A 19,485-nucleotide genomic window follows, 5' to 3' on the forward strand; every position below is an offset into this window, starting at 1 on the left:
TTCACATTGCCTACCAAGATACATTAGTATGAAAAGCTCTTCTCATTAGCAGACTCTTGTATCCACTTATTAACTACATATTGAACACAGATTTCTTTGAAGCATTCGGACATTTCGATTCAATTATTAACCACTGGCAACTCAGCACCACCATTATCAAACCTTAACCACACCTTACATATGGTAAGCCCGTTGAATCTTGCCCATATAATGTTTTATAACGTTTGGGGGGGGGGGGGGGGGGGAAGAGAAAGTAGTGTCTGAAGCTGGGGATGAATCTAAGTAGTGTCTGAAGCTGGGGATGAATCTAAGTAAGGTACTGTTGATTATGTGAGCTTCTAGGATTTTGATGTTGAAATTACTATCTTGGGATAGCCCATGGGATGTGGAGGTTAGTTTTTTGCCCTGCAACCTATCTAGTGATAGCCCATGGAGCCCTACATGAGCGAGCCACATGTGATCTGGTAATCGGAAGGACGCCAAGAAAGGCTAATTTTATCTAAAAGTGATGACAAATCAAAAGCTTTCTTGCAGGTTCTAGTGTATTTCTCATCTTTATTTTTGATTCCTAAATATGTCAATTTTGTGTTTTTTTTTTATGGTTGGAATGATGGGGAAAGTCATGGGTTTTATCATGTTAAATGGAAGATCATTTTTTCTCCAAAGAAAAACATTGAGGATCCGTTTATGCAATGTAAAGTTTGCAAACTTAGTTCTTCTAAGAAAATGGTTGTGGAGGTTTAGAATTGTTTGGGATTGTATGGAAGAGAATGATTCAGGCTGAGTATGGGATAGATAAATGAGCGAGGTCGGGAGAGTAGCGATGTTTGTTTCGTCTCCGTATATAGATGTGGGATTTGGTAAGTGATTCTCATGCAGAATTTTGCAATAGGAAATAGCTTTGAGTCGACAAGGTTAACATAGTCTATTTTCGGAAGGATCAGTGGTGGGTGCTTCTCGTAAAAATCAATTTTCAGAATTTTATTTTTATATATCTAATATAAGACGACGAGGCCGGTATAGAAACTCATGGTTTGGGCAGTGAACAAGATCTATTTGGATTTTAGTTTCAAAGAAATTTGAATGATAGGGAGATTGAGTCCATTGCCAATCTCATTTCCCAAATAGCCCTCACTCGTCTACCATTGGTGGAGGAGAATCGTTGCCCATAAAATTGTTACGTACCTAATTTTTAAAAAAACATTAAAAATAATTTTTTTTAAAAGGAAAATGATAGATATTGATCTAATTCAAGGGAGATCCGACCTCCAAAATCAAATTCAAGATGGATAGTCTCAAAAATCTAATAGAATTCTCATAATATTTCTTTATATAATATTTCATACAATCCTTTAGATTAAATACATACATAGAGCCTTCTTTTTAAATATAAATCTTCCCCCTTTGAGAGGTGTTTTCTTCCTAATAATCGCTTCGAATGGGTTTTCCTCCATCCTTTGACTGTCACAAGATTCTTGTTCTCTATAGAACCTTTAGCCCAATACACTGTTCTGATACCAATTGTTACGTACTTAATTTTACAAAACACTAAAAATAACATAAAACTGGAAAAAAAAAAGTTGGATATTATCTCATTCGAGGGAGATCGAGTCTTCAAAACCCAATTCGAGATGGTTAATCTCTCAAATCCAATAGAATTCTCGTAATATTTCTTTATATAATATTTCATACAATCCTGTAGATTAAATACATACATAGAACCTTTTTTAAATATAAATCTTCCACCTTTGAGGGGAATCTTCTTCCTAATAATCGCTTTGAAGGGGTTTTCCTCCATCCTTTGACTTTCACAAGATCCTCGTTCTCTATAGAACCTTTAGCCCAATACACTGCTCTGATACCAATTGATACGTACTAAATTTTACAAAACACTAAAAGTAGTATAAAACTGGAAAAAAAAAAAAAAGGTTAGATATTATCTCATTCGAGGGAGATCGAGTCTTCAAAACCCAATTCGAGATGGTTAATCTCCAAAATCCAATTTGATTCTCATAATCTTTCTTTGTATAATGTTCCATACAATCCTGGGGATAAAATACATTGGACCCTCTTTTATAAAAGTAACTACCACTTCCTACAAGAGATGATAACCTAACTACCCACCAACTCTGTCTATGTATAGATATAATTCCCACATATACACAACTAACAACTATCATATACAATAACTACACAAAATAAATTACTCCCATCCCCATATAATTTAGGTAAGTAATAAAAACCAAAAAATGATTGGTATTTTCGTGTCTAATCTTTCTAGCAATCACTTATGCCCCCTCCATCTTTTGAGTTTTTGGCAATAGTTGTGGGGTTCCCAAAAGTTCTTTCAAGTATTTTTCTGTCGTCTATTGTAAATTGGGTGGCTCTATTTGCACATACTGAAATGGTTTATTGCACCCATTTTTAAGTGAAAAATGTAAAAAAAAAGAAAATTTATATATTACCCTTCTGAGTTTGGTCATTGCACACACCACAACCTACCAAATGAAAAACCCATTTTTTTTTCTTTTTCTTATCTCTCTCTCTCTCTCTTCATATTCATTTCCTTTAGATTTTTGTGAGAGGTTGAGTCAATGGAGATTAGGTTTTAAATTTGTTTTTTTTTTTCAAGATATCTTAATCTTTGAATTTTATTTTATTTTTTTTGCATTTAATCATCGAGGAAGATGAAAAATCACTACTAAAATCTTTAAAACAATAATTTTGAATAAAAAAACTTGAAGATTTTTTGACAAATTTTGTTCGATATGTTTAGACCAAATTTGTTTTAGCAAATTCGATAGGTACTTACTGAATATAATTTTTTTACAAAACATTACAAAATCGATTTGATGGGTATCTACTAAATATTACAAACCAAATTTGATAGGTACCTATCAACAAAATTTGATCATGTGAATGACTTCGACATAATTGGAGGTGTTAGATACAAAGAAGAACAAATGAGAGGGAGAGGAGAGAGGAAGAAGAAGAAGAAGAAGAAGAAGAAATTGTTTGGTACCTATTGGTAGGTGCTAAAAATATTAGATGTTAGAATAATTAGGCGTGTGTGATTACTAATTTAATTTTTCGATGGGTATCACGAGTAAGTGGGTACAATAGGACATTTTGGTGTATGCAAGTAGAGTCATCCTTATAAATTGAATAATGATGAATGCACATTGTAAATCACACGATTTGTTTGTGACTAATGTGGCAAGGGCACAATCACATATCTTTTTCCTTGTGTATCCTGAGGAAAAAGATTTATGATTCTGGGCCATTGCCACGTTAACCGCATGATTTACATCGTGCATTCATCAAGGTTCTTATAAATTTGTTAGCATGATTTGGTTCAATATCCTATCCACTTTTTCAATCTTAATTGGTGTTTTTTCATAGAGAGTTATTATTTCCACACCAACTTTTACTAATGCCACACAAACTGTGTGTAATTCTTTGGTGATTTACATAGGAATTGGTTTGGCATTAGTAAAAGTTAGTGTGGTAATAGCAACCCTACGTCTAATATTACATGTCAGTTTTGTTTAATAGAAATGATTCTTCCATGTTTTGACTTTTGTCTCTTCTTGAGCTATCAAGAGGGAGAGGGATGAGCAACTATATTTTTTTACGATAATGCTGCAGTGACCTCAAATCCCACTTTTTGATGTGAAAGTGTATGGAACCATAAATACTTTTCTTCGAGATACAAGTGAAACATATCTATGGTTCCTATCCACTATCACGTCAAGAAGTGCAATATAAGATTCCAACTTAAGGTCACTCTAGCACCACTCTGATTTTTAGCATCGACAAGAGCCCTTCATATTGATTAATGCTGGAATGACCTTAATGAGGGACACATGAAGGACATCTTGATGTGATAGCGCATGTATGCCCATAGATATATTTTTTCCGAAATACAAGTAAAAAGTATCTATGAACATGCGTGTGCCGTCACACCAAAGTATTCCCCGTTGAAGTCACTCTAGCACGACTCCTTCATGTTTGTGTTACCACACTTATTCCTTAAGATTATTTTTAGTCAAGCGACTCGAGGAAAATGATTCATTTGAGAAAGACATGATCCAAATAATGTAAAGTCAATATTCAACAATTGCGATTTATTTTTATCATCAACATACTCATAAATCTTAATTGTGGATTTCATGTTTATAGAGTCAAGATCATGTGTTTTTTATACAAGTCATTTTTCATGAATGGCAACATCCGGACCCATTTAAAAAAGGTTTTTTAATAATACCTCCAACAAAATTGATGATATTTGATTTTCCGCCCTTGCAAATTGCAAGATTAGATAAAACCTTGATTCTATCCAAAATATCTTTTATAAACTTAAAAGTACTAAAACGTAAAGTCTGAATTAATTATTTGTGCTGCCCCATTCCATGGCTATAAACGCTTCAAAATTTTGAAGAAATCCTCTCCATTGGATTGCACGTGATACTTTTAAAGAGGTACTTCAAATTTTGAAGGAAATATAGGGATGTGAAATAAATTCAAAACACCACGTGTCTTGTAACAAAGAGGGTTTCTTCAAATTTTGAAGAAGGCTGACCCCATTCCATGGCAAAAAACTTTGAAGAGGGTAGTCCAATTCAAAATTTTGAAGAAATCCTCTCCATTGGATCGCACATGTTATTTTTAGGAGGTATTTCAAAATTTAAAAAAAATATAAGGATGCGAAATAAATTCAAAACACAACATGTCTTGTAACGAAGAGGTTTCTTCAAATTTTGAAGAACTCCTCTTTATTGGATTGCACGTGGTATTTTTAAGGAGGTATTTTAAATTTTGAAGGAAATATAAGGATGCGAAATAAATTCAAAACACCGACATGTCTTGTAACGAAGAGGGTTTCTTCAAATTTTGAAGAAGGCTGACCCCTTCAAAGTTGGACTCCATTCCTTGGCAGAGCCCATTGAAAGCATGTATCATCATCATCTGGAATCACGTGTCACCAGATACATGGCTTTCGTAAGAGCTTTAGCTGACATGACTAACTTGAATACGTCAGATTCTCGTGTGCAGTCTCAGATTCCTATCAAGATTTAGGTGGCAAAGAAACTCAAACCAATCCTCTAGTCAAAGTAGGGCCATACTCATAGTTAATTTGGTAAGGAGAGAGGGCAGAAATTGGAGGAAGATGAGGGAGTGGGGGCAATAGAGTGAAACGGGGCATGTCAGTAGTTTAAAATATAGGGGTATTTCAAATTTAAGCATAAATTCAAGAATATTTAAAATGCTAAAAAAACATTGAGTGGGGGCAATTGGTCCCAATGTCTGCTTACTAGCTTTGCCTTTGGTAAGACTATGGTGAATGGTCCCATTTGAGATATTATATAATTATTAGTTGGTGATAGAGAAAATCCATCATTAAAAGGGTATTTAAAATCCAAATCACTATGGTCATCAAATTAAAATTGATTTGGTTGAAGTTGGCTAAGTCTTTCGTTTTTTTTTTTCTTTTTTTCTATGTTGTCTAGAATCACATCTTCTATTATTGGAAATTTCCTCATATTTACTTTCAATATCTCAATCTGCCGCATTCTCTACCATTGAAAGGGTCTATTTCCCTCTTGTATACTTCACCAAATGATTCAAGTCAAGCCACATTAAAAGACTTTTCTAAATAAATCTAGATTTTAAAAGACTTAAAAGAATTACGTAACCACTCTCCAACCCCTCTTTGACCATCTCCTGGACAAGAATTTTTTACATTAGTTTGAGTTAACTACTGGCTTAAGGTCACTTGCATTGTTTAAAGTTTCGTAAAAAAATATTTTGTCCATTAATTTAAAAACTGTTTCTAGTGTCAACAAACTGTTGAAGGTCTCGGTCAAACGCACGGTTAGGATAAAAAGAAAAACATAGATTTCCTTAAGATCAATATTGATTTGATTTTCTAGGAATGAATATGATTTTTTTGGCTCATGGGAATCCATAGTATTGCAATCGTTTCTTTGATAGAGAGCCTCAACTATGGGGTGAGCTTAGTGTTTTTCGTAACTTAATCATGAAAATTCCCATGACGGCATGTCCATATGGTACTCAAATATTTGATCCATTCCCAAATGAATGTAGAGCACAAAATTAATGAATCTCATTCCTCATTTATTCTTCTCAGTCCAATTCCTCCTACATACAATATTCCTAAAACACCATTGTAGAGCACAAAATTAATGAATCTCATTCCTCATTTATTCTTCTCAGTCCAATTCCTCCTACATACAATATTCCTAAAACACCATCATAGAGCACAAAATTAATGAATCTCATTCCTCATTTATTCTTCTTAGTCCAATTCCTCCAACATACAATATTCCTAAAACACCATTGTAAATGTATTTTATTATCGTTTAACCATCTGATTTTCTATTAATTTTATTGGGCACTGAAAATATTTCTATAAGAAAACATGGATTATTATGCCATATATGTATCATTGAACCCACCTTACTTAAGTTGGTAAGGCATGAGGAGTTTCGTCCCATGACCAAGGTTTAAATCCCATTGAATCCATTTTTTTTAACCTTTGATGACCACTGATTTTATCAAATACCGCTAACTTTGGATTTATGTAAGGTAAATTTTTAAATAATTACTAAAGTTTTTGGTATTTTCAAAATGTTAGTAATGTTGACAAAATATTATCAAATTATCAACATTTCGAAAATAACGAAATATTTTATAATTATTTGAGAATTTACTCATTTATGTATAATTGAAATAAGAAAATTATGAATTATATCTGATTTCTTTAATAAAATGGTGATGGCCATTAAGTTGCTTTCGTGGAAACAACTTCAACACTTAAATTGAAAGGTACCAACAAGAAAGAAGGTGGGTTCCTTGTTGGACATTTAATTTGTTCTCACTAACGTAATTACCCAAAATGGTCATGTTATATCCACAAGAACACCTCGTGAGGGGTGTGTAACAACGAGGCTAGCCTATCGACAGCCCTATTACTTCCCCTACAGATAAATTTAAACACAACATAAAGGAATTGAGCACACAAGATCCTTATCATCTTACCAAAAGCTTCATCCTCCAAGGACATTCATCCTTGAGAATATTAACAACGAGGCTAGCCTATCGACAGCCCTATTACTTCCTCTAAAGAAAAATTTAAACACAACGTAAAGGAATTGAGCACACAAGATCCTTATCATCTTACCGAAAGCTTCACCATCCAAGGACATTCATCATTCAGAATATTAATGGCAATTGAAGAGTCAAAAGCTGCAATGATTCCCTGATAGTCCATCCTAGCTACCTATCCACCCAAGACACCTTTAAATATATATAATGGAGGGCTTAACTGGGGTATGACTCACTCGAGAGTGGAGGAAAATATACCCTCAACAGATTTTACATGTGCCAGTTATGAAGGTTTTATATGGCCACACAAATCATTTTTCATTTTTCATGTTTGGTTATCAAACATGCATCCTATCATGAATTTGGTCCATATGTTCTCACACCAAACTCTATTCTAGTATAATTGACAATCTAAAATAAAAATTTTAACAAAGTATTTTAATTTCAAATTACATATAAAAAATATTATCTTAACCCAAAAATGGAAAAATATTATCTTAAAATCTCAGATCCATGGAAATGCAGAGGGGGGAAAATGGAAAAATAAGGTATAGAGACGACAAGAACATATTTTTCTTCTTAAAAATGAACCACAAGATCATATTCAAATCACACATCCAACAAAAAGAAACCCCACAGAAATTATTTTAAAAAAAGTGCGTTAATATAATTCAGGATGTACATATATAATCTGTATAGAATCTGCTGCACAGTTCAATATTCCCATGAAAAACAACAGAAATACATGTATGAACCCTTGTTAGCAATCTCCCATTTAATTCTTGAAAAATTAACAAATTTTTCATTTTTTTCAATGGAAGTATTATTCTCCGGATTATTAAATTATTCTGAATAATTCACAGATTTTAAGTTTGAAAAGAATAAAACAGGATTTTTATGAATTTTACGACTTTTATGAATTTTTATAAAAACAAATGCTTCTATAACTTGTATGCTGCAAAGTGTAAACTTGTAAATTATGACATGTAACACAAGTCAACTATGAAGTAGCCATATTTCAAAATTTTGGAGGGATTCACCTTTCTACATGATAAATGTCTTTTTTATCTTTAAAAAAATAATGACACAGCCCTCTACATTTATTTGAGATTACATGTTAATTTTTTAAATTGATGATTAGTTCCTTGACTTTGGTCTTCTTTTAAAAATCAATGGAACAATAACGTCAATGTCTTGACTATCACCACCATCATTGTTATCATCACCATTAACATCACCAATTTCATCATCACCATTAGAGTCATAGTCAAATTTTTGGTTTTCGAATTTTTGAATGAAACAGATAATACACGCATGAAGCATATGCCGCATATTTTCCATTTATTGAATTTTAGACTGGATTTTTGCAATCCAAAATCGAATAGAACTTGAATTTTTCACGAATTAAATTTTTACCATATTCCGAATTGCTAACAAGGGTACGAACAAGTAATATATATATGAATTACAAGAAAAGAAATAATTACATTAAATAACGTAACGAGACAACTTGCGATGTTCATACAATACCAAGCAACTTGCAATTCCTTAAGATATTAAAATTAAGAACGGTAACGAGAGTCCTTGTAGCTCTTTGAACAAGGAAGAGCAAGGAGAAAGGATGAAGAGAAGTACATACCCCGAAACTTCAAAATCGATGTTGCTGTACTCATTTGATCTATTTTAAAAATAGGCGAATACTTCTTTCCATTATGAATAACGATTTATAGCAGATCATTGTAGGTACAATGGTAGATGCCCGTGACCAAGTTACAAGCACAAATTTCATATCCACGAGGCATCATTGTTCTAATACTTAAACCTCGTTATAATCTTTCGCAAGCTGTTTCTGGCTAACATGGTGCATGATATTGTTGATCAGGAGTGTCATATTGAGGTAAGATGTCCCCTCGGCCTCCATCGACATCCTTGCTCGCTCTCCAAGTTCTCTTGCTCTCTTTCTTCTTCCTTCGCCTTCCTCTCCTTCTTCCATTAGTCGGTTAATAGCCTTCTCAACATCTTCCTTCTTCACCAATACTCCAACCTTCTCTTCATCCCCCCACCTAACGGGTACATCAACCCCAATCCTCAAGCCGATACCCAAAACTTGTACAATTAGCTTCTCATTGAAGAATTGCTCCGCGAATAGAGGCCATGTTATCATCGGTATGCCTCCACATACACCTTCCAAGGTCGAATTCCAACCACAATGTGTTAAGAAGCCTCCCATAGCGCGGTGTGATAGGATTAACAATTGTGGTGCCCATCCCTTAATCAAAAGACCTCTCCCTTTGATCCTCTCCTCAAACCCCTCATTCAACCATTTTTCTAACTCCAAAAACCCATCGCCACGTTTGATCACCCATATGAATGGATGGTTCGATGCTTCCAATCCCAATCCAAGCTCGATCAATTGTGAAGTTACAAGGCGACACTGGCTACCAAGACAAGCGTAAACAACCGATCTTGGCTTCCTTGAATCCAACCATCTCAAGCATTCAATCTCATCAATTGACGCCTTGTTACCTCTCTCAAACTTATCCAAATTCTTCTTGTTAGATAGAGACACTGGTCCAATACTCCACACTTTCTTTTGTATAGCCTTCTGGTACTCTTTGACGTAGCCTACCTCCAAGTCGGTGAAACTGTTAACCACCACACCATATGCCATTGATTCAGCCTCTTTCATTCGTTCCCGTAAGTCATCCAAGTCCGTAGATGGAACGAAGGCTCCGGGTAATTGAGCTTTTGTTGCCTCAATCGAATGCAGCAAATCTGGTATTATAAAAGGTTCTGTTTCATAGGTAACATTCTCATGAACATTGTAAAGTTGCACATTATGAGTACAGAGTAAAGAGAAGCAACACATTCCATGGAACACAAGCCTTGGTATATCGAAGTTGAGAGCGATTTCCGAAGTCCATGAGAGACACCTATCTGAAATTATGCAGCTCGGTAAGGGTGGTTGTTGTTGAAGTAACTTCTCCAATGGTTTTTGTAGCATTCTTGTTGCCATTAAAAAATTTCTAATCAAGTTTCGCGAAGGGATGATATCGAGATTCTCACATCCTTCGGGGAGACCCATTTCTTGACATGGAAATCGAAGTTGAAGAACTCGGATATTAAGGCCAGATTCAACAGCTCGATCGATAATTGTTTTGAATCGATGGGCATTAAGAGGTGTAGTGGCTATGGTGACAATCACGCCTCGCTCCGCGAAAAGCTTAGCCATGTCTATCATTGGGATCATGTGGCCTTGAGCCATTAGAGGAATTAAAACAAAATGAAGATTACTGAATTGTGAAGCCATAGAAATTGGTTCTTGTTGGGCTGGATAGTGAAGTTGGGAGATGAAATGGGTTGTGAATCAGTGAATGAGCCTTCCAATTTAAATTTCGAAGAGTCTTGATGAATCCATGCGGTCTTTTTACGCTGCTGATGTGTTAAGGGCCCTTGCCACATCAGTCACCTACCAAGACTCTCATATAATACATCTGTTTCCTCGGGATACACAATTGCACATCTTATTCAAATCCAAATATTTTTGTTTTTTGGTTTTTATTTTTTTATTTGGTTGACTTGGACCGTTTGAGGAAGGACAAAGGTTTAAACCTTCTCATATGTTTCGTTGATGTCGGATCTTTGACTTAGTCTTTGGCTACATCGTGGTACATACGTCAAACACTTATGTCCAATGATTGTTTGAGATTCTTTATTAAACCAAAGATTGATTGAGATAAAAGAAAACTCTTAAAAGATAATGCTAAAGTTACGTTAAAATGTACGTCGATCGATCGTTCATTCTGATGTGGTCCATTGATAATCATAAATTTTTCATCGAGATGGGAGTTAAAAGAATCTGTCGTCATGTGTGCACCACAACATCTGAATCGATATACATCTCAGTGGTACTCTAGTTCTCTCCGACCTTTTTCAACGTCAAGCGTTGACGTACCTTTCAAAAGAGTCCATTATTCCCGCGCAACCGCGTGAAATTTTTTACAAACCGGATTGAGCTGGTTTTCCAATCAGATCCACACAATTCTTTTAAATTTTCTTAATCAAATTGAAAAATCTCTAATTTTTAATTAAAGCAAATCCTAATAAAATTTTAGAAGATGCACGTGTCCTACTTAAAAACCAAGAAGAAGAAATAGAGAAAGTAATGAAAGATCCTAAATTTCTTATGAGTATGTATAGTTGGGGTCCGGCGGGTTGGTTGGTGGGGTGAGGTAACTCAAAATCGTCTCTGCCCTGAAATCGATTTGGTTTTTCATTTTTAATGCCAAAAACCACACCAAGGATAGGGTAGGGCGAGACAAAATTGCCATCTCTGCACATTAGACTGAACTTAAATAATAACTTTTCTGTTTTGTATAACACTTATCTTAGAATAATGTTGAAGTGACCTTAAGATTGTACCTTATATCACACATTCTAACGTGAAAGTGTGTGGAATCATAAATATTTTTCATCGAGATACGAGTTAAAAAAAAATATATGGTTCCTACACACTTTTCACGTCAGGATGTGTGATATCAGTAATGTTAAATCGTAAGCATGCTTGCTATACAATCAAGTATATTTTTTTACAAAAATTATTTAACCAAAATAATTTATGTGAGTATGGTTGAAGAAGAAGAATGATAAATAAAATTAATAGGAGTGCAATATTTTTATTTTAAGTACAATCATTTAAATGGAGTGCAATTGATAGTGGGTGATGTACAACTAGTCGGTCCCATATTTTTATAATAAAAAATTATTTAATGTGAATTTACTTTGACAATACTCACAACCCTTTTGTTGAAGACACATGACAAGCTCATCCCATCTACTCTTTAAAGTACCAAAGTGATCAATAAATGAATTTTCACCTTGCGTAAATTCAACAATCTCTTGTTTTAATAGAAAGATTTGGATAATATTATTTTGATGGCCATACATGTCCTTTACAAAATTTCATAGATCTTTAACTGATTTAAAGAAGATAAAAATTTCAGCAGTATTAGGTTCCATAGAGTTGAGAAGCCCAAACGTAAGGAGTTGGTCACTTAATTGCTATTTTTCAAATTTGGCATCATCCACACTGAGAGCAATTTTTTTCGAAAAATTTACCAAAACGGTAGAGTTTCCGAAATTTATTCCGAAAATGGTACACTGTAGCAATTAATTCCGAAAATGATAAATTTACCGTTTTCGGAATTAATATTTTTTACCAAAATGGTAAAAACAGTAAAATATTTTTTTTTATACCAAAAATACCCTTTTTTTGTTTTAGATATATATTTACAATTTTAACCTTAAAAAAATGAAAATCCAACTAAAAAGATTCAATCTCTTTCGGTAATCCAACAATCATATGTATTTATAATTTTTTTTTTACTGAAATCAATTTTATTTTTGTAATTTCAGTCAAAAAATAAAAAAGGGCATTTTCGGTATAAAAAAATACATTTTACTGTTTTTACCGTTTTGGTAAAAAAAAATTAATTCCGAAAACGGTAAATTTACCGTTTTCGAAATTAATTGCTACAGTGTACCGTTTTGGTAAGTAAACAAAAAGTTGTGCATGTTTTGATAAATCTGCCATTGTTTTCTCCCATTAATATGCCCTAGTTTAGATTTTCCACCAAGCAATAAGGTGGCCGCCCTAGACCAAGGGATATAATTAAGCCCGTTTAAAAGAATCAAGGGGAGCTTAATATTCAGATTCATGAGCAATGATTTTGGCGTTCTCAGTTGCCATTAAAAGAGGGCAATAGAAAAATTCACCAGAATGCACTAGCAGAGTGAAGGGTACCACAGAAACATTCAAATATCGCAAAAGGAGGCTCTGGTTTGCACGTTAATAAGAATCGATAACACCCAGGATTAGGTTGAATGGATGCCTTAATACATGAAGCAACCAAACAACACACACACTGAAGAGAACAGAAAAATTTAACGTGGTCTGATAATAGAGACTACATCCACGGGGAGAAGGAAACAATTTACTCGTGAGAGCTCTTTGAATGAGTCACAAATAAGAAAACTAAAAACGAGGGAAGAATCCCAATTATAAGCAATTTCTAAAAGAGTCGTGATGAATGCACACGGTTGGGTACACAGTTGACGTGGCCAAGGCACATAACTATAGATCATTTTCATCCGGATACATAGGAAAAAGATGTGCGGTTTTATGCCCTTGCCATGTTAGCTGCATACCCAACTGTGTACCAAGACTGCGTGCATTCATCCATTATTCTTTTTAAAAACAGAAAAAGTCTTAAGGAACAAACTCACCAAAGGAATCCACAATTTCCTTCTCATCAATACCTTCTCTTTTTTCTTTTTTCATTTTTCATTTTTTGCTAAATCACCAATGACTTCTCTTACTATAATAGCAATTAATCTAATGTAAATGTATTGTTGTAAGTTAAAAATGTTATTTAATGTGAATTTGCTTCAACAATACTCACTTTTCCATAGTCTTTTATGAGGTAAACCTTTTTTTAACCTCAACCCGTGCTCAAACCATGGAACAAATAGTTAGGATAAGTGGAAGAGTAGTAATAATCTGGCAACCCCCTCTAACATATGCCCCCATCACAGAGCCATAGATCATTTGCCTTAGGATAGATAAGAAAAAGATTTATGGTTATGCATATCCCAAAGCAAATGATCTACAGTTCTGCAATGGGGGCACAAGGGGGTATATGTCAGAGGGGACATTAGAAAATAATTATTCTAAGTGGAGAAACACATGTTTCCCATAGATCAACGTTGATCTTCTAGAAATTAACACACTTTTTTTTTTCTAGGGTACATTTCTTGGGAATTCCAATTACCAATTTGGCATGAGACTAGTCCATACGGTCATACATCATGACCCATAAAATTTTCTCAATGTGCAATGGATTAAGTAAAGAAGCCATCTAAATTTTGAATGACTGAAGGGAGCAAACCCGTCTTTAAATTTCCTTAGAGACCAATAGGAAAGCACTTTTTGCTAAAATCCTTAATTTTTTTCAGAAGATCTTCTTCTTCAACCTTAAGCCTTGGTGGGCACATCACCACTTGTTGTCGGCATGTTTGGATTAATGACTCAATTTTCTATATTAGTCATTTTTTAACCATTGAAAAAAATATTTATCCTAAGAAATTCATGGATCGAGCTCAATGATTTTTGTCTAATTTATCAAAACATGCAGAAAATTTTGATTAATTCCCAAAATGGTTCACTATTCAAATTAATTCCAAAAACAATAAATTACTATTTTGGAAAATAATTTTTTTATCAAATCAGTAAAAAGTAAAATGAACAGTGTTTTGATATTAAAAAAAAACCACTTTCCTTATTAATATAGTAAGATAAGATTTGAAACCATAGTAAGAGTGGTTTTGCTCAAATGGATTACAACATCAACAAGCTGACATCACAACCCTCTTAACTTGATCGAAAACTAATATTAAAAAAAACAAAACAAAAATTCTTTTGAGCTTGATCCAACGGTGAAAAATAAAATTCAACTCTCAAACTTAAAATTAAAATTCAACGGTGAAAAATAACTTTTTCAGATTTTTTTTATATATAAATTTCACAGAATTTTATTGGCTTGAACCCTGAAGCATCGGATCATGTTTTTGGATGCCACAAGGTGGTTCGAAGAAGAACACTTCCTCATGCTTTTCTTCTCTACCTGTTGTGGCCACCATTAAAGAACAAGACCAAGGTCCTTGGGCTTATTGTTGATGTGGTAATCTTCTTCTTCTCCACCTATTGTGGCTGCCCTTAAAGAACCAAACAAAGAAAGGAAAAAAAAAAACAAAAAAAAAAAGGACCTTGGACTTACTTTTTGGCATTAAATTCAGTGTTGTAGAGGACAAAATTCTATGAACTTTTAATAAAAAATTATGAAATAAGTTATTTTTTGCCCGTTTGAATTTTAATTTTAAGAATGGGAGTTTGCTAGTCATCCATTTTCAAAAGCTTTGATCAAGCTCAAAAGAAATTATTTTATTTATTTATTTATTTTTGAAACATAGGTTTTTTTTTTATATATATGAAATTTAAAGGGTTGTAGTGTCAGATTGCTGATGTGGTAATCCATTTTAGCAAAATGGCCCTTAGTAAGGCTTCAAATCTTACCATGTTAGTAAGGAAAGTGTTTTAAAAAAAAGAAAAAAAAGAAAAAAGAAGAAGTGGAGAGGGTATTTTGTATATAAAAATTTACCAAAATACTGTTCATTTTTAATACTATTTCGATAAAAAAATATTTTTAAAAATGATAAATTATTATTTTTGGCATTAATTTGAATAGTGCACCATTTTGGGAACTAATCCATTTTTGTGCTCTGTTTTAAGAATTTTCTCACAATTTTTTGAGGTAAAAACCAAGATTTTTTTTACAAGGGAGTTAAAAATCTAAGTATTTAGCCACAGGATTGAAGAATTGAAATATGTTGAAATTTTGTGAAAAAACAAGTTTTTTAACAAAAAGATTGAAAGATAAGGGTGTTTCTACCAGTTCAATCATAGTGACAAAGTTGGGGTTTGGGAATTATTGGGGAGGGAAAAAACCGGCTAAGTTGGAAAAAAATAAAATATAAAAAGTATACTATTACTCATGAACAATATGGAGTTGTGTAGTTTTCATATTTTAAACATAGAATTAAACACAATAATGAATTTTATATTATCAAATAATTAAATATAATATAAAATAACGAATTAACCGTGTCTGCTTCAAAAGATGGGAGGAATTGTCACTAGTAATTTTAAAAAGCATAGAAGAACACAACCAAGAGTGAAATCATCAGTTTCAATTTGTAGAAGGTAATCTAAAAAATCCACCGATACCTGAAGTGGTAGATTTTAGTTTAAAAACTCGAATATTCAACTCAAAACTCAGCCAAGCTGACTTGATTGGATTTTGAGGTGACTCTCTCCCAAAACTCAATGGAGCCCATTCGTTGAATCTCAAGAAATCAATGAGCCAATTCATTAACTCAATCGAGTCAACTAGAAAATCACCGAGAAGTGAAGTACAGAGAGAGAGAGAGAGAGAAAGTGGCAAAGAGGGAGCTAGAGAATGAGACATTAAGGGTATGTTTGATTGCATGGAGAGTCACTTTCCATGGAAAATTAGTTGTGGAAAATAGGTAGCGCTGGAAAATCAAATTTCATTATTTGATTTCACATGGATAAAATCATGAAAAAAATATGAGAAAAAAGAAGAAGAGGAGAAGGAGGAAGAAGATGATAGGAGGGGGAGAGGAAGAAGAAGATGACGAGGAAGAGGGAGGGGGGAGGATGTGGCGACAACGGCGGCGGCCACGACGACGACGGCGGCCGCCACGACGACGACGGCGATGACGGTGACGACGGAGGTAAGCGAGGAAAATGGGGGAAGAACGTGGTGGTAGTGGTGGCGGATGAGGTGAGGGATGGAGAAGAAAGATAAGAAGAAAAAAGAAGAAAAGAAATAGAAGGTGGTCGGAGACGGAGCCGATGGCGACGGCGATGATGACGACGACGACGAGGTTAGTGTAATGGTGATGGTGGTGGTGATAGTGGTGGTGGTGGTAGTGGTGATGGTGGTGGTAGGAAAGAATTGATGATGGAAAATATGGGTGGATTTCATTTTCCCACCCATATGGGTGGGAAAGTGAAATCCATGATTTAGTGGACTTTTTGAATGGGGTGGAAAATGAATTCCATTGTCATTTTCCATGGAAATTGATTTTCCACCCTATTTTCCATGTGCAATCAAACAAACCCAAGAGAAGAAAACTTAAAAACTTTAAGAGGGAGAAAATAAATGCTAGAGAAATAGTTTGAAAGAGCTCCCATGAAATTAAGAGAAAGAGAGTTTTTTGTTTTTTGTTGGGGGGGGGGGGGGGGGGGTTAATATAAAAATGATTTTATTTATATATAAAAGAAAAAAGATCCTAAAAATAAGAAAATGGGTTCTCCTTAGAAGGAGAAGAACAAGATTAAGAAATAGAAATATTTGGCGTTCATTTATTCTTTTTGATTTTGTTAGAAAATTACCCTATGATCCGAAGTATAAAATCAACAAGAACAAAAGAATCACACAAGACACAAGATATATGTGGTTCAGTCAAAGCATCGACCTACGTATATGAGCGAAAAATGGCGATTTCATTGTATTAACCAAAGAAGAACTAGGTTATAATTTCTCTTTGTCTCTCATATATCTCTCACACCCTTTCGGGTTTCATCTCTTACCCTTTATATACTTAGGGTTACAAAAAGGTTAAACGGGTCGGATTCAAAACCAAATCAAATGGGCCCAATATTTTGCCCAAGGGCTTTGCCCCCGGTAATGGTGGGGAAACCCCACACATTACTAATTAAACGGGTCACGCGGGTCGTTAACGAATCATTAAAAGATCCGGTTTGAATCCACGATAATCTCCATATACAATAATAGAAGATATAACCCAACAGATTTGTTATATTTAATTTCATCAATTTATTTGTAGTAAGGAAAAGTTTGTTGTACTGAAAGTTAGCTTTTTTGTGAAGAGCTTTTGGATTTCCACTCTTCTAGATAAATTTTATACCTTGATGATGGCTTTTGTCTTGATCAAGAAACTTTTCTTCAACTCTTTTTGAGCTTTGAACAGTAAAAGAAAATAAAGTTGAAGGAAGAGGTCCTAGTGTGGTACTTATCACAGATCCTTCGAAGATTTAGTTAGTAAAACAATGGTGATCAAGAGAGAATGAAGGGTTTATATGGAAAATATGACGAATAGTGACATTGCAGAGTAGACTTTGTTTTTGCTTGAATGAGTAGTGTTCCTTTTTCTTTTTTTTTTTCTCTACCCTCTCTCAGTTTTTGAAAGGTGGTTTTATAGTTCTAGTCCTAGGAATAGTGTCACCACACGGTTGGTCCAGTTGTAGTGCCACATGAGGTATGAGTTGGATGAAGACTATTGACTTTTACATTGTATTTTGTGCCTATATCTCATTAATTATGATACTTAAGTTTGATTAATAGTGTTTCCACTAGGAAAGTCAATGGGTCGGTTCCGATTCAGTTCCTAAGGAACTTAGAACCATAACCATTATATTAGTTCGGCTCCGGATCCGATTCCCAAATAAATGGAACTAGAACCGGAACCATCAAAAATCACGAGTACTCATCAGTTCCGATTCTCAAGAATCGAATGAGAAAAAAAAATTTTAAATCATTATAACAAAAAAATTCCTTCAAAAAAAAAACATATTATCAACAAAATTATTAAATTAGTTTTTTTTTTTTATCGATAAATTATTAACTTAGTTATAATTTGTTATACTAAAGATATAAATTAATGATTTTTTTTCAAAAGTTAAAATTTATCTTTGTTAAAACTAATAAATTTTTACAAGAATAACTCATTTTAAGTTTCAATCGATAATTTAAATGAAAAATTGAAGAATTGTATATGACATGTATTTATTTTGAAATAAAAAATACCTCCAATCATCTATAGTATGAAAATAAATGACAAAATAAATCGGTTCCGAGTACTTGAGGGTACCCATTGGATAGAACCTAATGGTTCCGATTTCTATCGGTTCAGTTCCATTTTAGACCCGGCTCTAATTGGTTCCAATAAAAAAGGATTCGGAACCAGGGTCCTCGATTCTAGTTCGATTTTGGTTAAATGGGTACCCATTGACACCCCTAATTTCAACATAATCAATGTTGAATTGGTATGATTCATTATTTGAGGGTGGTTGAGTCAGGGAATGTCACCCTCACCTCAACTTTGATAAGTATCAGAAAATATCACATTTAAGGAGAAGATTTGGTGCAGGGGAATGTTCAAATATCATAAAATTCTTCATTTTATTGGGACTATGATTTCTGGTCCGAACTGGACATTTTATCGATTTAATAGAATATTCTATTCTTTGGAGCCTATTCATTTCTTGTTCAAATTGTCCTACTAGGTGAACTATTGTATTGTTCTATGAATTTAAGAGTTAGCTCGGTTAATACCGTCCTATCAGGTATGCTGTGTAAGTTGGAGTGAGTTTTAGCTTTGTCTACTAATCGTTTTCAACTTTAACTAGACCTCAGGTCAGGCATCGACAATTTCTTGCTTTGCTTATGTGTGGTTAGAATCCGGTGTACGGCTCCGATGGACTCTGTTTCACTAATATGAAGTTGTTCCTATCACCTCCCTCCTTGTGTTGGTGTGGCACCTGTCAAAATCACTCCGACGCTCAAGTTAGAAAAGTAGAGCAGATAGTCTAAGGAATTGGTTAGACTCTCAATCCGTCCAAAAGATCCTTCCTACTGTGTTTACTATGTTATTTATGGACCTTGACTGCGAATCAAAGTTTCCCCCATTCTC

At 34.0% G+C, this 19,485-nt stretch overlaps 1 protein-coding gene across 1 annotated transcript; it reads right to left on the minus strand.

The window, feature by feature from the left end:
- Positions 1 to 8,606: 8,606 nt before the first annotated feature.
- LOC147399711 (UDP-glycosyltransferase 73D1-like) lies at positions 8,607 to 10,863 on the minus strand. Its single transcript, XM_086445178.1, has one exon. It carries the CDS (start codon positions 10,436 to 10,438, stop codon positions 8,945 to 8,947), a length of 1,494 nt encoding a protein of 497 aa, XP_086301304.1. The 5' UTR covers positions 10,439 to 10,863; the 3' UTR covers positions 8,607 to 8,944.
- Between the last annotated feature and the right edge of the window lie 8,622 nt (positions 10,864 to 19,485).

This window comes from Akebia trifoliata, chromosome 6, assembly GCF_017979445.1.
Source record: "Akebia trifoliata isolate Shusen 1 chromosome 6, ASM1797944v1, whole genome shotgun sequence".
Taxonomy (NCBI): Eukaryota; Viridiplantae; Streptophyta; class Magnoliopsida; order Ranunculales; family Lardizabalaceae; genus Akebia; species Akebia trifoliata.

Excerpts from the sequence above, each read along its gene's own strand:
- LOC147399711 (XM_086445178.1), bottom strand. The coding sequence starts at position 10,438 with ATGGCTTCACAATTCAGTAATCTTCATTTTGTTTTAATTCCTCTAATG.